This window comes from Dunckerocampus dactyliophorus, chromosome 12 (genome assembly GCF_027744805.1).
Source record: "Dunckerocampus dactyliophorus isolate RoL2022-P2 chromosome 12, RoL_Ddac_1.1, whole genome shotgun sequence".
Classification (NCBI taxonomy): Eukaryota; Metazoa; Chordata; class Actinopteri; order Syngnathiformes; family Syngnathidae; genus Dunckerocampus; species Dunckerocampus dactyliophorus.
The window spans coordinates 2,892,969-2,915,662 of record NC_072830.1 but is presented as its reverse complement, the minus strand read 5'-3'; the positions used below and the strand labels follow the sequence as shown (position 1 = coordinate 2,915,662).

Genomic DNA, 22,694 nt, shown 5'->3' with positions numbered 1-22,694 from the left:
GCACTGCTGGCACTTGCAACTTTCCTTGGCCCCATGGAGGGTTGTTTAGCACTCAATATATAACAAGCATGGCTGGTGAGTCAGCAACGCGTGGGGTGTTTTGTGTGGGCACTCGATACCCCAGAACAATTCAGTAGAGGGCAAACGGGTTAGTTTGCTATGCGCAATATTGTTCAAAAACCAAGATGGTGTAAGAAAACCAACATTTTTTGACAAAGACCAAATCATACAAAAAATGGGGCGTCCAAAAAGCGAGGTTATGGCACGTAGTATGGAAACAGCAACAGTTGTCCAAGGCCTTACATTATTATGCATGCGCTCTTTACTGCACCGCTTTTGGTCCCATGGCAAAAATGTGGTATTTTTGATGCGCCCAACCACACGTGTGAACACAGCCTGACGTTTTATGTGCGCATTGTTTTGATTGAAACCCCATAACGTCATTGGACGCACATTTGATGGCACCTCGTTCATCCTCGCCTTCCTAAAGAGCTTCTGCAGTGCAGCTGTTACTTGTCAGCGTGGTTTGTGAGTGTGGCGCTTGCAAATGTATTCATGCCTCTTCACTGTCGGCTGCCGCACATCGACGTTCTCTATTGAGACTCATCCATGCATGACACTGACCCAGGTGCTTGTTGTTACTTGCACATCGTGGGGCTCACTGGAATGTGATTCCACTCCAATGAATGTACGAGTCACATGTTTTTGTCAATGGTAATGTGCATTAAATTCACTTTTTTTTCATGTGAAATGAAATGTTAGCAAAGAAAACATGTATTGTGATGCATGTGTGGCGTGTATATGTTGACATTGAGAAATATATTGTACTTTTTTGGGGGCGATTTCATGGCAAAATTTGATCATTTTGAATGTATATGTAGAATTACTCCTCACGGGCGCCTGTTTGATGAAATAATATTGTGTACTTAAAGAAGTACACGATGGCATGTGTTTATTTCAGGCCAAAATGCTCTCCCCAAATGACGTGAATATGTAATTTCTTCAGATTGTGTTTCCTCATAATTATCCAATAACATCACGAATAGCAATAATTTTCAACAAATAAACAATGAAATTGGCTAATAACTTGCATGGATATATTTAGAAATACTTCTTTTCCAACCAAAGGATCCCATTCAACAAGTAACAATGGTAAGAATGTTGTGCATAACTGTATTTAATTCCTAGAAAATTCAATAAAGATTTAAAAATGTATATTTTAGTCCCAGCATTTGAGTTTACTGTCATTTTAGAACCATTCGTCATCCTTGAAAACTTTAGACTTGTGTCCAAAATCAATAAGGAATGCTTTATGTTGTTTTTGTTACTCTGGCACCATCTAGTGGCTGTGTAAGTATTGCAATGCCTTTCACTACTGCAATTAGGCTGGAAAAAAAAGGTTTGACACAAGAAGACAAATGAGGTTGTGGTTTGTTTTCTGAGTAATACTCAGGCTGCTACAGCAACCACATGTTTGGAACATTTCGAGTACCTCTTAAACGTTCACAATAAGAGTTTTGTAGCGTGACGATAACCACAGATGATGATGATGATGCACAACTGAGGATTTCACCATTTTATTGTCCATTGCCATAAATAATACAATCGTTTTTTATGAGTAGCTTCCTGGTTCAAACAGTTTGATGACGACGGCCTCACGGGGATGCAGTACCAGCGCCTTGAGGGTGACGGCCCCCAAGCGCTCTACTCCAGAGCTGGACACAAATACGCCAGCCTCGGGCAGGCTGGGGCCCCAGGCGGGGTCCAGGGCGTGAGGCTCAGGCCCGATGTTGAGCAGAACCAGGAAGTGGACACAGCCCCACGAGCGCAGGAAGGCCAGGATGGGGGGTGAAGAGGCAGAGGGGGACAGGGTGGAGTTTGTGGAGGAGGAGGAGGCGTTGCAGGGGAGGAAAGTGAAGGATCCAAAGAGGAGCGCCTCCTCTCGGGCTCTGATGTGACTGAGGGAGGTGAGGAGGGCCGCAGCGGAACGCCGAAGCTTTACTTTGTCCTGAAAAACAGGAGAGATGTGGACCTGATTGTGGGAGTCCGCATCGGTCCACTCATGATCCAAGTGCACAAGAGCAGGAGCATTAAGACGAGCAGTTGTTGCTTAAAAACAGGTTAGCCAACTGGCGGCCTGTGGGGCAAACTGGTACGTGACTTGGGAGCCACAACAGATTCCTAAAAACACACCACTCCTGTCACATAGAGGATCTTTGACTCATGTTTTTGTTTTTTTGCGTCTTTGCAGTGGATCCCTAAAAACAGCACAGCTCTCCTGCCACATAAATCATCTTTGACTAGCGTTTTTGAAGTAGGTCCTTAAAAACAGTAGAACACTCCCAGGACATTTTTAGGACATTAAAAACAGCAGAGCACTCCTGTCCAATAGAGGATCTTTGACTAGCGTCTTTGCAGTAGGTCCTATCTATAAAACAGCCTGTCTTATAGATTATCTTTGACTCGCATTTTTGCTGTAGGTCCTTACAGACAGCTTGCCTTATAGAGGATCTTTGAATAGCATTTTTGCAGTAGCTTTTTAAAGACAGCTTGCCTTATAGAGGATCTTTGACAAGCATTTTTTTGTTTGTTTGTTTTTTTGCAGTTGGTCCTTACAGACAGCTTGCTGTATAGAGGATCTTTGACTAGCATTTTTGCAGTAGGCCCTTAAAGACAGCCTGTCATATAGAGCATCTTTGACAAGCGTTTTTGCAGTAGGACATTAAAAACAGCAGAGTGCTCCTGTATATATAGAGGATCTTTGATTACCGTTTTGGGTTTTTTTGTTTGTTTTTTTGCAGTAGGCCCTTAAAGACAGCCTGTCATATAGAGCATCTTTGACAAGTGTTTTTGCAGTAGGACATTAAAAACAGCAGAGTGCTCCTGTGTATATATATAGAGAATCTTTGATTACCGTTTTGGGTTTTTTTTTTTGTTTTTTTTTCAGTAGGTCCTTCAAGACAGCCTATTATATAGATGATCTTTGACTGGCATTTTTGCAGTAGGCCCTTAAAGACAGCAGCGCGCTCTTGTCACGTAGAGGATCTTTGAGTAGAGTAGATATTGCTTCTGTTTTAATGTATCATTTTGTTTTGTATTCATGAAGACATTAGACTGTTGATGAAGGTTGTTGATGATACGTGAAGGTTGCATGGATATGTGATGGAAAATAAGAATACTAGTCAAAGGTCTTTATCCTTTGGAAAAAATGCACTTATTGCTGCAACTCACTGCATGGAAGTCTGATGCTTCACTGTTATTTGCTCCGTCATGTTGAGAACCGCTCTACAGGGCACACAAAAAGGTTTAATGGTGTTACAAATATACGTAACGCTCATCATGACTCATTTAAGCATCGTGGGGTGAACCTGTGTTGCGTCCAGCTCCTCATACTGGAGTGCAGGCGTCCCTGGCAAGGTCATGATCAACACCAGCAGCACTTTCCTCAAGGCAGAAGGCGCTTTCCCTCCAACCTGGCAGGGCAGAGGTGGTCTTTGAGGTCATGGCATCACACCTAGCATCCACTCTTTCCAGTCACTTCTCACCTGCCAGCCAAGCCACGTGTGTTCAGGTGTCTGCAGGTGGCTCTCAATGGCCGTGGCCACTTCACCAGCGGACAGCGGGTGAGGCGAGGCTGGCAGCACCGACCTCATGACCACATCCACCAAAGTGTCGTTGAGCTGGTCCTGGGTGGAGCCTCTCGGAGGAGGAAGAAGGTCTCCGCTTTGTTTCACGACAATGATCCTGAAAAAACACAAATACTCCTTTGGATTTCCAGCCATCGACTTTCTGGACCTCACAGTTATTTCAATTGTTTGATGTTGATTGTTTGTGTATTTACAGTGGCGTGAAAAAGGGTTTCTGGGTTTTTTTTTGCATGTTTGTCACACCTAAATGTTTCAGATCATCAAACAAATGTAAATATTAGTCAATGTCCACACTTTATGCACTTTTTAAATGAAACTTTTTATTATTAAGGGAGAAAAAAATCCAAAGCTACATGTCCCTGTGTGAAAAAGTGATTGCCCCCCTGTTAAAACATAACTTAATTGAGATGAATTGAGATCTGTCAGTGTGGAAAAGTTTATAGAGCCATTTCTAAATTTTGGGGAATCCAGCCAACCACAGTGAGAGCCATTATCCACAAATGGCCAAAACATGGAACAGTGGTGAACCTTTCCAGGAGTGGCCGGCCAACCAAAATGACCCCAAGAGCGCAGCCACGACTCATCCGAGAGGTCACAAAAAACCCCACAACAACATCCAAAGAACTGCAGGCCTCACTTGCCTCAGTTAAGGTCAGTGTTCATGACTCCACTCCAAAAACGGCCTGCATGGCAAAGTTCCAAGACCAAAACCACTGCTGAACAAAAACAACATTAAGACTCGTCTCAATTTTTCCAGAAAACATCTTGATGATCCCCAACACCTTTGGGAAAATACTCAAAAGTTGAACTTTTTGGAAGGCGTGTGTCCCATTACATCTGGCATTTCAGAAAAAGAACATCATAGCAACAGTAAAATATGGTGGTGGTAGTGTGATGGTCTTCAGGACCTGGAAGACTTGCTGTGATGAATGGAAGCATGAGTTCTGCTGAAGGAGAATGTCTGGCCATCTGTTGGTGACCTCAAGCTGAAAGCAACTTGGGTTCTGCAGCAGGACAATGATCCAAAACACACCAGCAAGTCCACCTCTGAATGGCTGAAGACTTTGGAGTGGTCTAGTCCAAGTCCTGACCTGAATCCTATTGAGATGCTGTGGCATGACCTTAGAAAGGAAAAGCCTCCAATGTGGCTGAATGACAACAATTCTGCTAAATTCCTCCCCAGCGCTGGAAGAGACTCATTGCAAGTTATCACAAACGCTTGATTGCAGTTGTTGCTGCTAAGGGGGGCCAACCACTTATTAACTTTTTCACACAGGGACATGTAGCTTTGGATTTTTTTGCTCCCTTAATAATAAAAAGTTTCATTTAAAAAGTGCATCAAGTGTTGAGTTGTGTTGTTTACATTTGTTTGATGATCTGAAACACTTAAGTGTGGCCAACATGCAAAAAAAGAAGAAATCAGGAAGGGGCCAACACTTTTTCACAGCGCTGTATGCTACTTATACTGTAGTATATTACTGCTGTATGTTTTGTGGTAAGGGTATTTATATTCTATTTCAGGTTTCTAGCAGCACGTAAATTGGGTGACGCTTTATCTTACAAATTAAAGACGACGGTAATAAGAAATAATGCCGTTCAATTTCTTTTGTACGCGTATGTAAATCGCATTGGGGAGGGACCGTGGTGGTGCACATATGCAAAAATATAAGCGTCACTGTCCTAATAAGTCTGTACTTGTGGGTTCTTATTAAATATCATGAATAACTGGACATGTCCAACAGTACCTTTCTTCGTCTTGGCTGAACCCATCCAGAATGCTTCTCCAGGTCAACAGAGTCTGTAGTATAAATAACTTATTAGCACAAATACGACTCAAGTAAAAACTGTCCACTTACTTCTTCTGAATAGGCTTCATCCGTGTCACAGATTAAAAATCCAGCCACTCCCTTCCCCAACCAGAAGCGAAGCACATGCTGTGGGAATATATCATACATTTCAGGACGTAAGCGCTGCCGAAGACCTGCGCATCAAGTCGGCATGTTTGACCTGCTTGACGTCATCCTGAGGAGCAAAAACCCGCACGCCACACACGTCCAGCACCACTTTGAGGCCTGCGAGACGACGAGGTGCACATCATGGGCTCATTCAAGGACGTTTTATCGTGGAAATCTTTGGCTCACCTGCTTTGTCGCTCTCGCTGAGCAGATGCTGGACTTGGGACAGCGTTCCAGACCGTTGCCCTGTCTCGGTGACGTTTACCAAGGATGCAGACCGGTCAAACAACCCCGTCAGGATGAGAGCATCGACGCCCAAAGACTTGAGGTAGGGAAGTTGCTCACACAGAGCTTCATAGCCGCGTGAAATCACATATACAGTATTATATTTACCACGTGTTATCTAGACATAAGCATACTTTATCTTTCCCATACATTTAAGTATTTGTGGTGGCCTGCCTTTCTTTGTAGATGGCATCATAACTCTGCTTCTGAACTACCAATTCCACCTACCCAAAGCCACAGGTAGATTGCAGTCCTGCGTGAAACACTGATAGTTATCATGTATTGCTGCTGTGACATGTGTACGCCCCCCCCCCCCCTCCCCCTCCCCCCCCTCACTTCAATACGGCAGATGTCTTGAATGAGTGTGTACTTTTGTTTTGACGCAGCACTGTTTTCGTTCTACTAAGCGGCCCGGGTGTCACGCAACCCCGTCCTTTGTGAAGGCCCGGCGACATACAGACGGGTATTCCCGCAGCAGCTCAGACGAGAAAAGTTTTCCACTGCGGTGAACGCATTTATTGCACATAGAGCGTCTGTGTCTGTGACCTCATTCTTACAGAAAGAAGACATACAGCTACAGGAGAGGGACACAATCTCAGCACTGTTTGGCACCACTGCAAACAGTAGTTAACATAATAATAAATTATGAACATCTTTAAATGAGAGCTCACTCTTTAAGACGTTTATTGAGAAACTGTGATACTTGTCCATCATTCCTTCATTGATTTAGTGACTACAATTGTGCTGCAAAGTTTCTATGAGTTAATCTTTCAAGTTGAGCATAAAATCTTCAATTAAATAAATCCCATCAACACTAAATATATTTTTACATTATTTTTTAGCCTACACAATATGAATAAAGTATATCTATTAACCTTCGAAAATGGTAAACGTAGCTGTTTAGTTTTTTATACCAGGCTGTGACCACCAGGGGGCAAACAACAAAAGAACGAACACTAATACCCAAAGAAGAAGCGAGTCATCACCAAGCTAGCGCGTTAAAAACATGGTTGTTGTTCATGGCTAAGGTGGAGTTAAAGTAAAATGACAGGATGCGGAAAAAAGAAATAAGAGTTAATAAAAAGAGTTAAGCTTTACTTTCTCACCTTCGATGGCGCCTGACTCCACAGGTTGCGGCTGCACTTGAAAAAACAGCGACTTCTGCCACCAGCCGAGCCGGGCAGGCACCGGCCGTGGGCTGGTCACGATGATGGCCACGGCGGTGGCGAGCATCGCCAACCAGGCCAGCCAGAAGAGTACCACCAGGTAGCACCGCACCCTCCTCCAGCCGGGGCCCCCAGCAGACAACTCCAGGTCCTCCTTGCTCATGGGCCGCCAATGCTGGTCCGGTTCGAGGTCCGGGACGAGCAGAGAGGCCGTCTCTGAACCTGTTACGCTGGCCGAGAGTCCCGGGGCGGCCACGCTGCCGTAGCCGGTGCCTCCGGCGTTCAGGGGCATGGTGGTGGGCTACAGGTGAGAGGAGCACACACCCAGGTGCTTTAATGAGAGCCCAATTTAATTGTCTTCATTATTAACGTACACACAGACTTATTCCTTTATTTCAAACACACCTAACTCAGTTACATGAAGGAACATCACATGTTTACACTTGCACAAGTCAACATAACCGAACTTCTGTGAAAAATAAACAAGAAATAAATGTGATAAAATGTTAACGCCTGTCTGAGAAAAGCGTATAAAGTGAATGGTGAGGGCTTTTACAGCCTTAACACATATAGAATCATTGGAAACAAAGTTGGCTACTTCGTGGATTTCACGTATTGCAGCTTATTTTGGGAACCTATCCCCGCGATAAACGAGGGAACACTGTACACTTAATTCAATAAGACAACATTTAAAAAGCATTAAATTACTACGTAATTAAAACAAATACAAATAAAATGTATTACAATTCATGTTTTCATCACTTAGTTCAGGGGCAGGCAACCCGCGGCTCCGGAGCCACATGCGGCTCTTCACCCTCCTTGATGTGGCTCCTTTCGGTTATGACAGAAGACAAAAAAAGGTTATTTAATGACGTAAGATAAGATATGCCTTTATTAGTCCCACAAGGGGAAATTCCGGTTTTACAGCAGCAAGAGCACACAATAGCAGAGAGAGTGCAAAAATCAAGGTCATGTAAATCAAGAAGGTACAGTATATACACTATTTACAGCTGTGTACATGTTCACGGTTTATTGCACAGTTTATACTACAGGATTTTTGGAGCAGTTTTTATCTATATATTATTTTACTTTGGTTTATTTTATATCCTGCAGCTGGAAGTGAAACTTTAACACTGAATTTAAAAAATGTTTAAAATTAGTCAATTAAAATATGCGAAGCGAGTTTAGTGGCTTAGCGAGCGGTGTTGAGTGTTCAGCGAAGGTAGCTCTCTTTTAAAGCAGCTGTATCACCAAGGTAACGTAGGCTAAACTCACAACCTGGTCCCTACCAGGTTATGTCCAGGCTTTCAGCTTAAAATCTGCTTTGAAAGTGCTGCTGTTTCACTGTTTGAACTCATTGGGAGATGGCGTCATCATTTATCGAGAACCTACGAGGGCCTGATGGGACATTGAGAAAAAAAAAAAGAAAAGAGAGCATTCTCTGATGATATCATGCATCTATAAGCGTGATGGATTTTCAGCCAAGGGAATACTCTTGACACCAGGAATAACATGCAATATGAAATAGTTAGGCCAGTTAGGCCAGTTAGGCCAATGTTAACCAATGTAAATGTTGCAGGAGTCCTCAGCCCGTTAGTCTTCTTATGTTACAATATTTGCTGGAGAAATAAACACTCTGAGACATCAATCAACTGCAAGAAAACACTTGTTTTATTATAACAAGGCAAAAGGTCGCCTCTAGTGGCTACAACGAGATACAAGCAGTATTAACTTGCACATTCACACGCTGCATGCTGGCATGCCAGCGGTCCTCCCTCGCTCTGTTGGCGGCGACTGTGTTGCTTTTGGCAGTCATAATCTTTTGGGAACTCCCCATAGCGCTCCATTATAATGACTTGCGCATCTTGTATAAAATACACTGGCTGGGATCGCTTCGCTTTTCAGCAGAAGTAGGACAATGTGACGCCAGACACCCCCTTTCATGTGAACGCGCGCTTAGCACAAACCCGAAAACCAGACTTGACAAGGTAAGTTGATAACCGCCGTCGAAGTACCGTTCAATTCTGTTGGGGGAATTTAGTCAATTCCAATGAGTCATTGGAATTGTAGTACAGTAGATTCTAATGAGAGCCATCCAATGCATGTCGATATTAATTCATGATGGGGAAAAAAAGTCATAAAAAGTATAAGAGGAACCGTATCAAAAATGTGTCGCATCATTTTACTCACGTTTTCTCCGCTGTTTCCGTTTAGGTTCGTCTGCCGTTGTCTGGGCGAACTCGTCGGGGTACGATCTCACTTTGGACTTGAATATCGGCGTGCTGGAAGAGTGAAGAGGTGAGAAGGAACCTTTATCCAATCACAACTCTGCTGAGTCACTTAATACGGAGGTGCCGAGTCACGCCACACCCTCCCAGCACATTCTGAGGACACATGACAGTCACCCTCCTTTGGACTTTTAGGACTCCTGCACATCAAATCTGTTAGAAGACCTTGAAGACAACGACAGCGTACTAATGATTTACAGTGTTCTCTTTATACACAACAACATTGGATTTGACATAAATCAGTCAAAATGTGATTGACGTACAGACTTTTACTTTGAATTTAAGATGTCACACAAATACGGCATTTACCGTTTTTTGCAGCGTATATGACATCAAACTGTACAGTATGAAGCGAGAAGTAACCCTTCACAGCCTTGCACAGTTCCTGGCAGCCCTTAGTAAGACGTGCACGCTAATTCCTTGTATCACACTCTCTCCTGCCTGCTGGTGCATTCTTGATTTATTTATTTTTTGGCCTCCTGCTCACTCTTTGACCCCCGACGGCATCATGTCAACTTATTAGTGAGGAGGCCCCGCTGTATCTCTGTATGCATGAGGAACTAGAGCACGTGTGGACAGCACTGTTTATGGGGCAGGAGATCGTGTTTTATGCAGTGTCGCTAATGGGCAGTCACAAGATAGAAAACGTTTTAACTCGTGGGCCACATTGGCTTAAGAAATCATTCATACCCTTGGTAATATTTGAGATTTTTTATTTTTGTGATGAAATGAATGCATTTTGTCAAGTTTGTTTGTGATTTCTACATGACCAACAAGTGAAAGAATAACAACAATACACAATTCTTCACTTCAGGGCTATTTTATTCATGGATTTAAAAAAATTCAAAATGATTCATATCTTAGGGTTACTGAGTCCAGTGTCTTTCCTTAATAGCCTTTGTTGTTTATGACTGCTTCCAGACGATTCTTTTACGTGGCCACAATCTCCTGTGGGAGTTTGGCCCATTCTTCCTTGGCCAAAGCCTCAAGCTGGGTCAGGTCGGTGGCTTTGCTAGCCGTCACTCTGGTCTTCAAGTTCTCCATTGGATTCAGGTCAGGACTCCAACTTGGCCATTCTAGGACATTGACATCATTGTCCTTGAACCATTTCTTCACTACCTTGGCGGTATGTTTTGGATCCTTGTCTTCCTGCCACTTGCAGTTGTGGCCGAGCTGGAGTTTCTCAGCAGATTCCTTCATGATGCTGTCCAAAAAAGATGGCTTCAATACAGATATTGATGAAGTATTATACACAAAGCCACCTTCAAAAATATGCCTCCAATTTATGTCAGAAAATCACATGAGACTTCAATTCAGTGAACACCGAAAGGAATGAATACACGTGTGTTTTGCTTTTTTTGTTTGTTTTTGGGGGGGGGGTGTCGCCACAGATTCACTTATGTTGGTAGACAGCTACAAATTCCTGGGTGTTCACCTTAACAACAAACTGGACTGGTCCGTCAACACCCACGCCCTCTACAAGACGGGCCAGAGTCGCCTCCACCTGCTGAGGAGACTGAGGTCCTTTGGTGTGTGCAGGACTCTTTTACGGACCTTTTATGACTCTGTGGTGGCCTCAGCCATCTTCTATGCTGTGGGCTGCTGGAGAGGGGGCAGCACGGACAGGGACAGGAGCAGGATCAATAGGCTGATCAGGAGGGCGAGCTCTGTCCTGGACGGTCCTCTGGACTCCGTGGAGGAAGTGGGGGAGAGAAGGATGTTGGCTAAGCTGACATCCATCATGAACAACACCTCTCACCCGCTACATGACACTGTTGTTTCCCTGGGCAGTTCCTTCAGCAGCAGACTGTTACACCCACGGTGTAAGAAGGAGAGGTTCCGCAGGTCCTTCATACCGACCGCTGTCAGGCTCTATAACACCTGCACCACCTGAACCATGTTGTAGTCACTATGTATTCTTTACTTGCGTATCTTGCTTGCTGCTGTAACAAGTAAATTTCCCCGCTGTGGGATAAATAAAGTACAAATACGAATACGAAATACGAAATATCAATATTATTATAAATATATATATATTATTATTATTATTATTATTGCACTACAAATTGGAAGTTAGCATTTCCGTGTTATTTATTTATGTATTTATTCTTATTCTATTTTTTCATTTTCTTTTCTTATCTTGCCTGTCTTTATGCAGCTCGAAACGTGAATTTCTCTTGGAGATTAATCACTGCAATGAGGTCAGCCACCCTCTGGGCTCTGTTCTCCAGGCTCTTCTGGCTGCATTGTGGATAGATGCTAAAATAGCTGCTGTTTGTTATTTTCAACTCATATTGGTAATGTATATTTCCTATGTACACTACATATTGAGTGTTAAGTTGCTGTGTGATGAGTTGAATGTTGTTTGTAAGATGACGCCTCGAGTCAGACTGTTATATTGAGTAATGACCTCCTGCAATTTACAACGGGTTGGCATGCTCCATGTGAGTTTTTTCATAGCTCACGATTGGCTCCTGTCGTCACGGTCGTCATGGACCCGTATATGCCACAATATGTCATTTGATGACGGAGCACGTGCGGCTTATACCCAAAGTTACGGTATTTTTGCATCATTTTCTGCATATAAAACTGTAATTATTGTCTATAGTATGTGTTTTTTGTTAACATTTTTGGGTGTCTGGAATGGATGAATTAGATTTACATTATTTTCTATGGGAAAATTTGCTTTGGTTAGAGCCCGTTTTGGCTTGAGTTGGACCTTCTGGAACAGATGAATGACTCTAGCCAAGGCACCACTGCATGTACATTTTATTGCCACTGATTCCTGATCGATTTATTCCACAAATTGCAATGTGTCGCCCCTGTAGGGCAACCTACACAAGTCAGCATCAAATAGCACATTTTTACCCTGATAACCCAAACCCTGTATTAAACATGATCAGAAACATACAGTGCACTTCTACAACCACAATAATCAACATATTCTCGAAAGAATGCAGACTTTTTATTATGCGACTCTTGTGTCAGGTTGTGTGTGCCTAATTTTATGTCCTGTGAGTGTATAATGAGCTGCCATGTACAGAAGCTTCTAGCATGACACAAATCAGTCAATGTCATAGTTACGGGAAGTAACAAACGTGATTTTTTTAAATGAATATTCAGGATAACGACACAGAATGATTCATAAAATGTGGTTGGTGATTCAGTTTCCACGATAAGGGCTTTAATTGGAGTCCTCTTCGGATCCGCCGATGTCCTAAAAGCACACAAAACAGCAATATCAAGTACCATAAACAACTGGAATAAAGTAATCTAGTTTACCATTGGTTCATGAGTCCGAAGAGCTGCGATGTGTTTCTGATAAGACGAGATGATGCAGTCCCGCCTTCAGGGTGAGAAAAAAACAATTCGTCATTATTATTATGTTTTGTATCCTCTACGACGGAGTATTAGGGCCACATTTAAAAAAAAAAAACAATCTGAGATTGTGACAAATAAAAGTCGTACATTTACGAAAATATTATTTTAATACTCTGTCGTAACAGGCATTGCCTGGGACAGCTATGAAAACGGGGGACTTATGTGACCTTTGGCCTTGGTCAAAGGTAATATTACAACTTTTTTTCTCGTATATTTACGACTTTTATTCTCGTAAATTTCAGAGAAAAAATTTTTTAATATTACCTTTTGACCCCGTTTTCATAGCTGTCCCAGGCAAAGCCTGTTACGACGGAGTATTAAAATAATCTGAGATTACGAGAATAAAGACGTAAATTTACGAGAATATAATTTTAATACTGCGTCGTTGGGACAGCTACGAAAACAGGGGACTTATGTGACCTTTGGCCTTGGCTTCTTTTTCTCATAAATTTACAACTTTTTTTCTCATAAATTTACAACTTTTTTCTCGTAAATTGATTACGTTTATTCTCGTAAATTTAGGAGAAAAATGTTGTAATATTACCTTGGACCATCATAGCTGTCCCAGGCAATGCCTGTTAAGACGGCGTATTAAGATAATCTGAGATTTCAAGAATAAAGTTGTAAATTTAACCAAAAAAACTCGGAATATTAGGAAAATGAAGTTGTAAATTTACGAGAATAAAGTTGTAAATTTACGAGAATGAAAGTGGTAATTTAATATGACAGGCATTGCCCTAGACAGCTATGAAAAGGTGGGACTTGTGTTAAGGCGGAAGTCCGATGATGCTAAACCATGCTAATCTGTTTGTGCTCAGCTGCTCTGTTTTGCTGCCACGTTATAAATAAGTTTGTCGGAAGTTTATTACTTTAATTTTCGTAAATTTATGACATTTATTCTCGAAATCTCAATTTTTTTTTATTTCAGTGTGGCCCTAATACTCTGTCGTACTTGTCAAAGTGAGTTATTGTGTGTTTTAGTACTCTTACTTGCTGGTGATGCCTCCCCCTGGTGGAAGTCCTGGTATCTCCTCCTTAGCCAGGAGTTTCATCACGTATAAAAGATCAGGGTCTTCATCTTTGGACCTCATCATCTGGATGATTTCTGTAAGTTAAATGTAATTTGTTTTTTTTATAACTGGTCACAGTATGGGTAAAAAAAAAAGAGTTGTGATTTTTCAAGTAATAAAAGTAATAGTAAGTAATGGAAAGTAATAAAGTGGAGCACCTTCCACTTTCACGTCAATGTGTTGCTCCAGAGCTGCCTCCTGCTGCAGTGCCTCCTTTGACAGCTGGGGGGCGCCGGGGAAGCACACTATAATGATGCTGATGTTGTCCAAGCTGCCCTGCAGGGGGCGACAAATTGTTTCATTCATTCATTCATTGCTGGGAAAGAAAAAATATATATGAGGAAAAAATAATAGTAGTACTAATAGTGGAGTTAAGTCCCCGAAAGACATTTTGTAAAAGACGTAAAATAAATATAAAAAATAATAATAGTAAAAGGCATTTCTGTTCTCCCCGGGTACACCGGTTTCCTCCCACATTCCAAAAACATGCATGTTAGCTTCATTGGAGACTCTAAATTGTCCATCGGTATGAATGCGATTGGCTGGCCAGTCCAGGGTGTACCCCGCCTCTCGCCCGAACGCAGCTGAGACAGGCTCCAGCATACCCCCGCAACCCTAATGAGGATGAGCATCAGCATAGAAAATGGATGGATGGATCATTGCATCAGCTTCTGATTTTATGAATTTCTTATCAGTGTTCGGTGTTGTTTGTAACCTTAACCCTAAAAACGCAGATGATTTAAACAAATCCAACAATATATGCTGTATTTGCATATTCATCTCAAAGCAAAGCACATTTTGGAACACTGGCACAATTTTTGCAGGCCTTTTTTTATGCCTGATTTATGCCTGATTTTTTCAAAAAATTGTGATGGAAGTGTTTTTTTTGGGGGGGGGGGTTGTTGCGATTAACTCATTCAATCCCAGCCATTTTTCAAAAGACAACCCCTTCAGTACCGGCCATTTTAGACCATTTTCACTGAAAGGCACACAGAATGTTGTGTTCTATGGCTATGTAAACATGGAACCTACCAAAAGAGAGATCAGACTCCTTTCTTTCATCAGAAAAAAAAGTTTGTTTCTACCTTTTTTTTTTCTTCAGTAATCAGGAGTAGAAAATACAGTAAGTTCCAGGAAAATATCAGTTCTCGACTAGAAAAGGGAGAAAAACTGCTTTTTGTGAAGCGTAACTTTCACTTCGACACAAATATTTTCTGCTTTTGTGACAGCCAAAATATCCACACCAACATTAACACCACAAAAAGGGTTGTTTTACATCAAAGTAAATTACATTTACAAATATAACACCTTGAACTATTCACAGCTTTCACATTTGGAACTGAACTGTTTGTGTGCACGCGCGCGCGTCTGCGTGCATTAAAATTTCCCTAAAATGTGTAACCTTCTGCACGCGACACTCGTCCACGCCCCCTCACTTCCCCCTTCCTGTCATGTGTGATTTCCCTTCACTTGATCTCTGCCGAGATCTTATCAAATGCACGTCTGCCACCTTATGGTCGTTTCTATAGCTTAAAATCTGCAGTCATTTTACAAGAATTAAGTCAAAGTATTAAGAGACAAAAGTCAGAATTTTATCTGCTTCAGCTGCTTCATATCCTTGTTTTTCTTCATTATTTACTGATGTAGACATCGACAGCCCCCTTGATGACTTCAGGGAGCTGAGGAGGCCAGGTGTGTGCTGGTAGACTTTAAGCTTTTAAAGTGAAATAAATAGACTCCCCCATCTGGGCGGGGATAAAGCCACTGAGCCGGTGTATATCGAGCTCCACGAACTGAATGTCATCAATGCAAGCCTCACATTCCGTCCTAATCTCAGCCATGTGTCGTCTTTGTCCCCTCCTCCAATCTCTCAGTGTACCTTAGCACACGCAAGGCAGGCAGACCAAAGCTACTTACATAACCATGTCAGTGTAATACCCGTCCCCTGTGTCCACAAGCCCTCCATTCATAAAAGCTAGAAAGGACGTGTTTATTCATGTGGTTGTAGTTTGCAGTAGAGTACAAGTACACCTCATCATACTTAGAGCCGTTCCTAATATTTTGGTTACCTCATGTACTTACATGAAAGGGTCAAAATATGTTTTATTTATTTTTTTGTTTTATGAAATGAAGGAAAGAGCCTAGCTTAACACTGAATTTGTGTATGAATTCCCTGAATTCCCCAAGGCTCTGGATGTTGAGGGACTGTCTTGGCTGACACGTGTCTTCACCTCATCTACACCTACCTCACCAACAGACCACAGTAGGTGAGGCTCCATCACTGTGTGTCTGACATGGTACTCTGCAGCACAGGTGCCCCTCAGGGTACGGTGCTCTCCCCTTTCCTCTTCACCCTCTACACCTCGGATTTCACACACAACTCCACACAGTGTCACATCCAGAAGTTCTCCGACGACACAGCCATTGTTGGTTGTGTTTCAGAGGGGAACGATCTGGAATACAGGACGGTCATCAGGGACTTTGTCAGCTGGAGTGAGCTTAACAAGCTGCAACTCAACACCAGCAAGACAAAGGAGATGATCATTAACTTCCAGAGGAAAACATCTCACTTCACACCGGTGAACATCCAGGGAGCGGACATAGAGTTGGTAGACAGCTACAAATTCCTGGGTGTTCACCTTAACAACAAACTGGACTGGTCCGTCAACACCCACGCCCTCTACAAGAAGGGCCAGAGTCGCCTCCACCTGCTGAGGAGACTGAGGTCCTTTGGTGTGTGCAGGACTCTCTTACGGACCTTCTATGACTCTGTGGTGGCCTCAGCCATCTTCTATGCTGTGGGCTGCTGGAGAGGGGGCAGCACAGACAGGGACAGGAGCAGGATCAATAGGCTGATCAGGAGGGCGAGCTCTGTCCTGGACGGTCCTCTGGACTCCGTGGAGGAAGTGGGGGAGAGAAGGATGTTGGCTAAGCTGACATCCATCATGGACAACACCTCTCACCCGCTACATGACACTGTGGGTTCCCTTAGCAGCTCCTTCAACAGGAGACTGTTACACCCACGGTGTAAGAAGGAGAGGTTCCGCAGGTCCTTCATACCGACCGCTCTACAACACCTGCACCACCTCAACCATGTTGTAGTCACTATGCATTTCTTTACACTGTTCTCTTTACTTGCGTATCTTGCTTGCTGCTGTAACAAGTGAATTTCCCCGCTGTGGGATAAAAAACGTACAATACAATACAATACAACCTTGCGAGGAAGATCGGCACAGCGTCTGCAGTAATGCGGTTGCTGTACCGGACCATCGTGGTGAAGAGAGAGCTGAGCCGGAAGGCAAAGCTCTCAATTTGGGAGACCTAGGACACACTGGAGGGATTATGTCTCACAGCTGGCGCAGGAACGCCTTGGTGTCCTCCCAGTGGAACTGGAATGTGTGGCCGAGGGCCGGGAAGTCTGGACTTCCCTACCGAGACTGCCACCCCTGCGACCCGGACCCCGATGAGCAGAGGAAAATGGATGGATGGATAAGCAAACACTGACATTGACAGATGCATTGACTTACACTGAGTTTATTATGCTAGGAAAAATGTACGGTAATTACTGTAAGTGCTCTAATCATAGCTGGGGTGATCACTGGAAAGAATTATTACTTTCCAAAATTTGAAAAGTCATGATACAGTATACAGCAAGGACGTTTTAGTAACTTTAACTTTAGCTAAGATTAGACTCCTGTCTTTCATCAGAAAGAAAAGTTTGTTTCTACCTTTCCGTTCTTTAGTAATCAGCCCTAGAACATAGGTAAGGTTCGGGAAAATATCAGTGCCGGACTAAAAAAAGCAAGAAAAACAGCTTTTTGTAAAAAGATACATTTCAAGCTTAACTGTCACTTTTACACAAATTTGCTTTTGTGACCGCTCAAATATGTAAAAAATTATAGCAACATAAACAACACAAAATGGGGTTGTTTTACATCAAAATAATTATTTACTTCCTAAAGTAACACCATGATCTATTCACATTTGGAACTGAACTAAGTGTATGTGTGTGTGCGCACATGTGCGTGTGTGCATGTGCATGCTTTAAAGTTACCCTCGAATGCGTATTCAAATGCACTTCTGCCACCTCGTGGCTGTTTTTATGATTTAAGACTGCTCTGAAAGTGATAGGCAATAGTGCAGAGTTGCATCATCACCTCTTCTTACCTCTCAAAAAAACCGAAAATAAATATAAATACATTGTTGGGCTCAGGTGTTCGGGTTTATAAAAAACAAATAAACATATAAAACATATACAGTAAATACATCTTTGGTATTGAATGAGTTAATGATGATTTGAAGTGCATGAAAGTGGAAGGGAAAACGTAGCTCCAGTTTTATTGTATCCAACAGCACAGCGAGTGTAACGTGCATGAGTTTCACACCAACAGCTAGGAGTGCAACCGACATTTTAAAGTGCATGCAGAGGTAGCTAAAGATGTTGGATGCTGGCCGCTAATGACACAGTACTTCAAATGCAGCTACTGCCACTTTGTGGGGTTAATAATACATTAGGAGGTTTTCTACAGCCACAGCTGTAATCCCTTGTTTATCGCGGTTAATTGGTTCTAGACTCAACCACAATGAGTGAATTTCCACTAATTAGGATTCTTTATTTATAAATGGAATAATTTCATAGTTGCCGCATAGAAAACGTGTTTACGACCTTCTAAATCTAGTTTTTACCATTATTAGAGCCCTCTAGACATGAAATAACACCTCTATAGTCACCTTTACACTCATATTACCCAATATAGTAGACATAATAAGAGAAAATAAGCCATTTAAGACGTAAATAAGTCTCATACTGGGTGTGTTGCAGTAAATGTGTTCTGGTGCTGGGAGACAGGGAGTTTTTGCCGTGGGTTACGGCCGCAACAGTACCCCATGTTCGGGAATACTGTGCCTGTTGTGAAATAATTCAAACCTTCAATAAAAGCCTGTTGTTCCGGTGATCACGTATGGTCCAACTGAACATTACAGTAACATTGCTGCCACCTAGTGACCAACGTAGAATACTACATATCATCGCAACGTCTTTGAATGTGTCTTTTGGATGCCTTATATTTGCATTTGAGTTCATTTAGCCATTTTTATGTTTGAAAATGCTTAATTTATGCAAAAACATGTCAAATATGCTTCTTTTTTTTTACTATTAATGTGCCGTATTTAACCATGAAACAGCATGATTTATGAATACATTTCTTAACATTTATTGGAAAAACCATGATAGAGTGAAACCACGAATCCTAAAGTGGCGAGGGACGACTGCACATTGTACATATTTCAGTTTGTGACGTTGTTCTGACGTTCTTCTTACCTTGTAGAGGCAGAGGTCAATGACTTGCGTACAAATTTCTCTCAGGTCGTCACACACCTGCAGCCGGCTGCGCACGAAGGCGCACAGTTCCTCGTTGCCAATGGCGTCCCAAACGCCGTCGCAGGCCAGGATGACAAACTCGTCCTGGGCCGTCCTCTCCATCTCGCACACTTCAGGCTCGGGCGACACCAGCTGCTCGGTCTGCGGCCTCCAGTCTACCTGCTTGAAGTCGAAGTCTCCGAGGGCTCGTGACACGGCCAGCGAGCCGTTGACGCGCTGTAGGGTCACCGAGCCGCCGGCGTTCTGGATGCGCTCCCGCTCCCTGGGGTTGAAGGGCTTGTGGTCCTCCGTGTAGAAGACCAGCTGGCCGTTATGGCAAAGGAGAGTGCGCGAGTCCCCGCAGTTGATGAAGTAGACGTAGCGCGGGGAGATCATGATGGCCGCTGCCGTTGTGCCGCTTCGATCCCAGTTGTCTTGGCGGGCCAGTTTGTGCATGTGGCTGTCAATGTTCAGGAATCCCTCGCGGATGCCCTCCTTCACCTGCTCGGGGTCTTCACTTGCTTTAACCCCACCTGGGTGAAACACGGCGTCGTTTCAGGTAACTGGGAATTTCCAAAACAAGCGCCAGACATTCCATTAGGTACATTTGCACTATAAGGAACCCAATATGAGAGGTGTACCAAGAATGACTCACTTGCAAAGATAATGATGATAATTTTTACCCTTGGGGGTAAAAAGCATAACCAAAACATCAGGAACACCTCCAAGTGTCACGCAGTCACATCACAACATATTGTTAAATGAATACCTCTTCAAGCTGAGCATTATTATCTTTGTCAAGTGTTGATCGAGCTCTTGTATTGGCTTCTTTGCTGCAGGAGTGTGTGCTTTGAATCTTTTCTCATATGAAATGATGCGTGGGCAAACCTTTTGACTCGCGGGCCACATTGAGTCAAAACAATTTGGCAAAGGGGCCTTCTACATATAGGTGGCATCAAGCAGAACGACGTACTTGCTCACGGTGCAACGAAACAGAAACGCGACACATCCACAGCAAGTGAAGGCATCACATAAACCAACAACTAACTTCTAAACATAACACGTAACTTAAAACTGTTAGTTCCAAATGCCCGCAAGGCATGCTGGGTAGTCCAGCTGTCAAAACAATATGAACTAAGAACAATAAAACATTGCGACAAACACGGCAAAATGTTGGGAGAAAGAGTGCCACAAGCTACCCAGCATGCCTTGTGGAAGGAATATATGGGTGGTTTTGGCATGGGTATTGTGTGTAGATATTTGTTTGTATGCCCACATGGTGCAGTAGGTAGGGTACTTTGTGTGTCACGTGTGTTGTTAGGATGGCTTTTTTGTACAAACTGCAGATTGCATCTGACTATTTTGGCAACTCAAGCGTGCCACGATAGCACTGCAAGTCATGTTGCCGGCGACACTTTCCATGTTAAAGGTTTAAAAAAGGAATCTGGAAACGCCTGCTGGGCCGGATTAAAACGCTTTGTGGCATCAAGTGGCCCACGGGCTGCAGTTTGCTCACCCCTGCCTTAAATGGAGTGCAACAATGCAAGCACTACATCATGCACACACATGTACGCTTAATTCATCTCCTTTAGTGCCACCAATGCACCATTCTGACGATATTATATTTCCCGTGTGTTGCAGTACCTGTAGCCAGGATGTGGTCCAGCAGGTTCCTGGAGCAGTACTGGGCCACGGTGGTTCCAGCATGGCCGTCAAACACAGCAAAATAGGCCCACTCGCTCAGCTCTCCACTCATCTGAGGCATGCAAGCGTGCGCATCCTCCATCTGAGCCCTCCAGCCCTGCATGCTCGCCACCGCGTAGTTCAGCCCAGACTGGGACCCACCCTCGGACACGTGCTTCTCCAAAATGGGCCGCTCCAGGTATGGGCTGTGCATGCCGTCCTCGTCGTCACCATTGTCTTCTTCCTCCTCCTCCGGCCCCTTTTCTCTCGTCCCGCCTTTGAAGAAGAAGGTGACCATCTTCTCGGTTTCTTTGACCAGCTGCCGGAGGAAGGAGGGCACCTCCACATTGCTCGCCCTGCGAGCCGTCCTCATCACACCTCGGAGTCGGCGCTCAAGCTTCCTGCTGGACCTGGCCGCCGTCCGTCTTCTCCTCCTGCTGGTGCCCCTGCGCCGGCCCTTTGTCTTCCTCAGCAGGTCCAGGGCAACAGATGAGCAGGTAACCAAATACAAGTCAAAATGATCTTCTTCAATCAAACTTTGAGGTTATTCTCTGAAAAAGAATAACATTTTCTTGCATCTTTGACCACCTTGTAGCATGGATGACTTCTCTTCATTTCACCACAACTCTCTTTGGGGTTTGTGCCTTCTTTTCTCCTCCCTTTTTAGCCCCCAGCTTCTATTGGCTCGTCTATTTCAGTGTCTTTATCCCTCACCTTCCTCCCTCTGTCTGCAGAACGCTGCTGGGTTAATCACCTGAGGCTGTCAAGGAGAAGTCAGCTGAAAGATTTGCCTGCCCCCACAGCCACCATTTTAATGAAAACAAACAAGGAGCCGTATCTTTCCGTTTGCTAAATGAGTCATACTTCATTAAGGTTTACAACTGGCAGTATATTCGACATCCTAGAAAGCACCTGTCGCACTGTGTGCACAATCATAGATGCTGCGGCTTTGGGCAATCAAGGCATTTCATTCTTTTAGCCGACACATTTAGCCATTGAATCGCTGCTCTGCATTAATTACCATTCATTCAGCTTATTTCTTTCGAGGTGAGGCGCACCTTATCCCAGCAGGAGGCGGGCTACTCCCTTGTCAGTTGCAGGTGTGCTCTGTATTTCATATAAAAAGTATATTATTGTCGTCGTTTGCACTTCTGTAACTCCCTGACACAGTTTAAAACATCTAAATCAAATATTGGCATAAATCTGTGTTATCGAGCATTCATAATTCAGCCCACTCAGAGGTGTGGCATATCGAGATGGTTGGCCCCAGTAAAAGGCCACTCCAAAATGTGCAGTTTAACTGTGTTGGGTGGTCACACCAGATACGGACTGGTTTTTGGACCTCCCCACATCTCTCTCTCTCTCTCTCTCCCCCCCCCCTCCCAATACAGTTAAACAGCACATTTTGGCTTGTCCTTTTATTGGGGCCAACCTACGACACACACCTGTGCAAAAAAATCAAGCTTTGTAATCAGCATTTTGCTTCTGCCACACCTGTGAGGTAGATGGATTATGAATGCTCACTAACAGATTTGTGAACAATATTTAGATTTGTACCATAATTTTTTTAACATATTTGAGAGAGAGGCCTTTTGTGTACAATGTTCCCCCGTTTATCATAGGGGATTGGTTCCCAAAATAGCCCACAATAAATGAAATCCACAAAGTAGCCAACTATATTTGTTTCCAATGATTGTATATGTTTTAAGGCTGGAAAAGCCCTCACCATACACTTGATACACTTTTCTCAGACAGGCATTAACATTTTCTCACACTTCTCTCTTGTTGAAACATTCTCGAAGTTCACATTTCCTTTGAATTTTAATGATCAACCTACTAGATTGGACACAAATTATTAAG

The 22,694-nt window shown here is 43.3% G+C and overlaps 2 protein-coding genes across 2 annotated transcripts; both read right to left on the bottom strand.

Annotated features, from left to right (window-relative positions):
* Nucleotides 1–1,567: 1,567 nt before the first annotated feature.
* On the bottom strand, nucleotides 1,568–7,345 carry si:dkey-202g17.3 (4F2 cell-surface antigen heavy chain). The gene is made up of 9 exons (XM_054794824.1): nucleotides 6,994–7,345; nucleotides 5,789–5,953; nucleotides 5,655–5,719; nucleotides 5,504–5,581; nucleotides 5,393–5,445; nucleotides 3,546–3,744; nucleotides 3,369–3,473; nucleotides 3,232–3,285; nucleotides 1,568–2,008 (listed from the first exon to the last, which is right to left on the bottom strand). The coding sequence occupies exons 1-9, from the start codon at nucleotides 7,343–7,345 to the stop codon at nucleotides 1,613–1,615; spliced, it is 1,467 nt and encodes a 488-aa protein (XP_054650799.1). The 3' UTR covers nucleotides 1,568–1,612.
* Nucleotides 7,346–12,098: 4,753 nt separating this feature from the next.
* Nucleotides 12,099–21,557, bottom strand: ppm1na (protein phosphatase, Mg2+/Mn2+ dependent, 1Na (putative)). Its single transcript, XM_054794289.1, has 6 exons — nucleotides 20,796–21,557; nucleotides 19,113–19,684; nucleotides 13,951–14,068; nucleotides 13,713–13,827; nucleotides 12,624–12,687; nucleotides 12,099–12,558 (listed from the first exon to the last, which is right to left on the bottom strand). Exons 1-6 carry the CDS (start codon nucleotides 21,205–21,207, stop codon nucleotides 12,526–12,528), a joined length of 1,314 nt encoding a protein of 437 aa, XP_054650264.1. The 5' UTR covers nucleotides 21,208–21,557; the 3' UTR covers nucleotides 12,099–12,525.
* Between the last annotated feature and the right edge of the window lie 1,137 nt (nucleotides 21,558–22,694).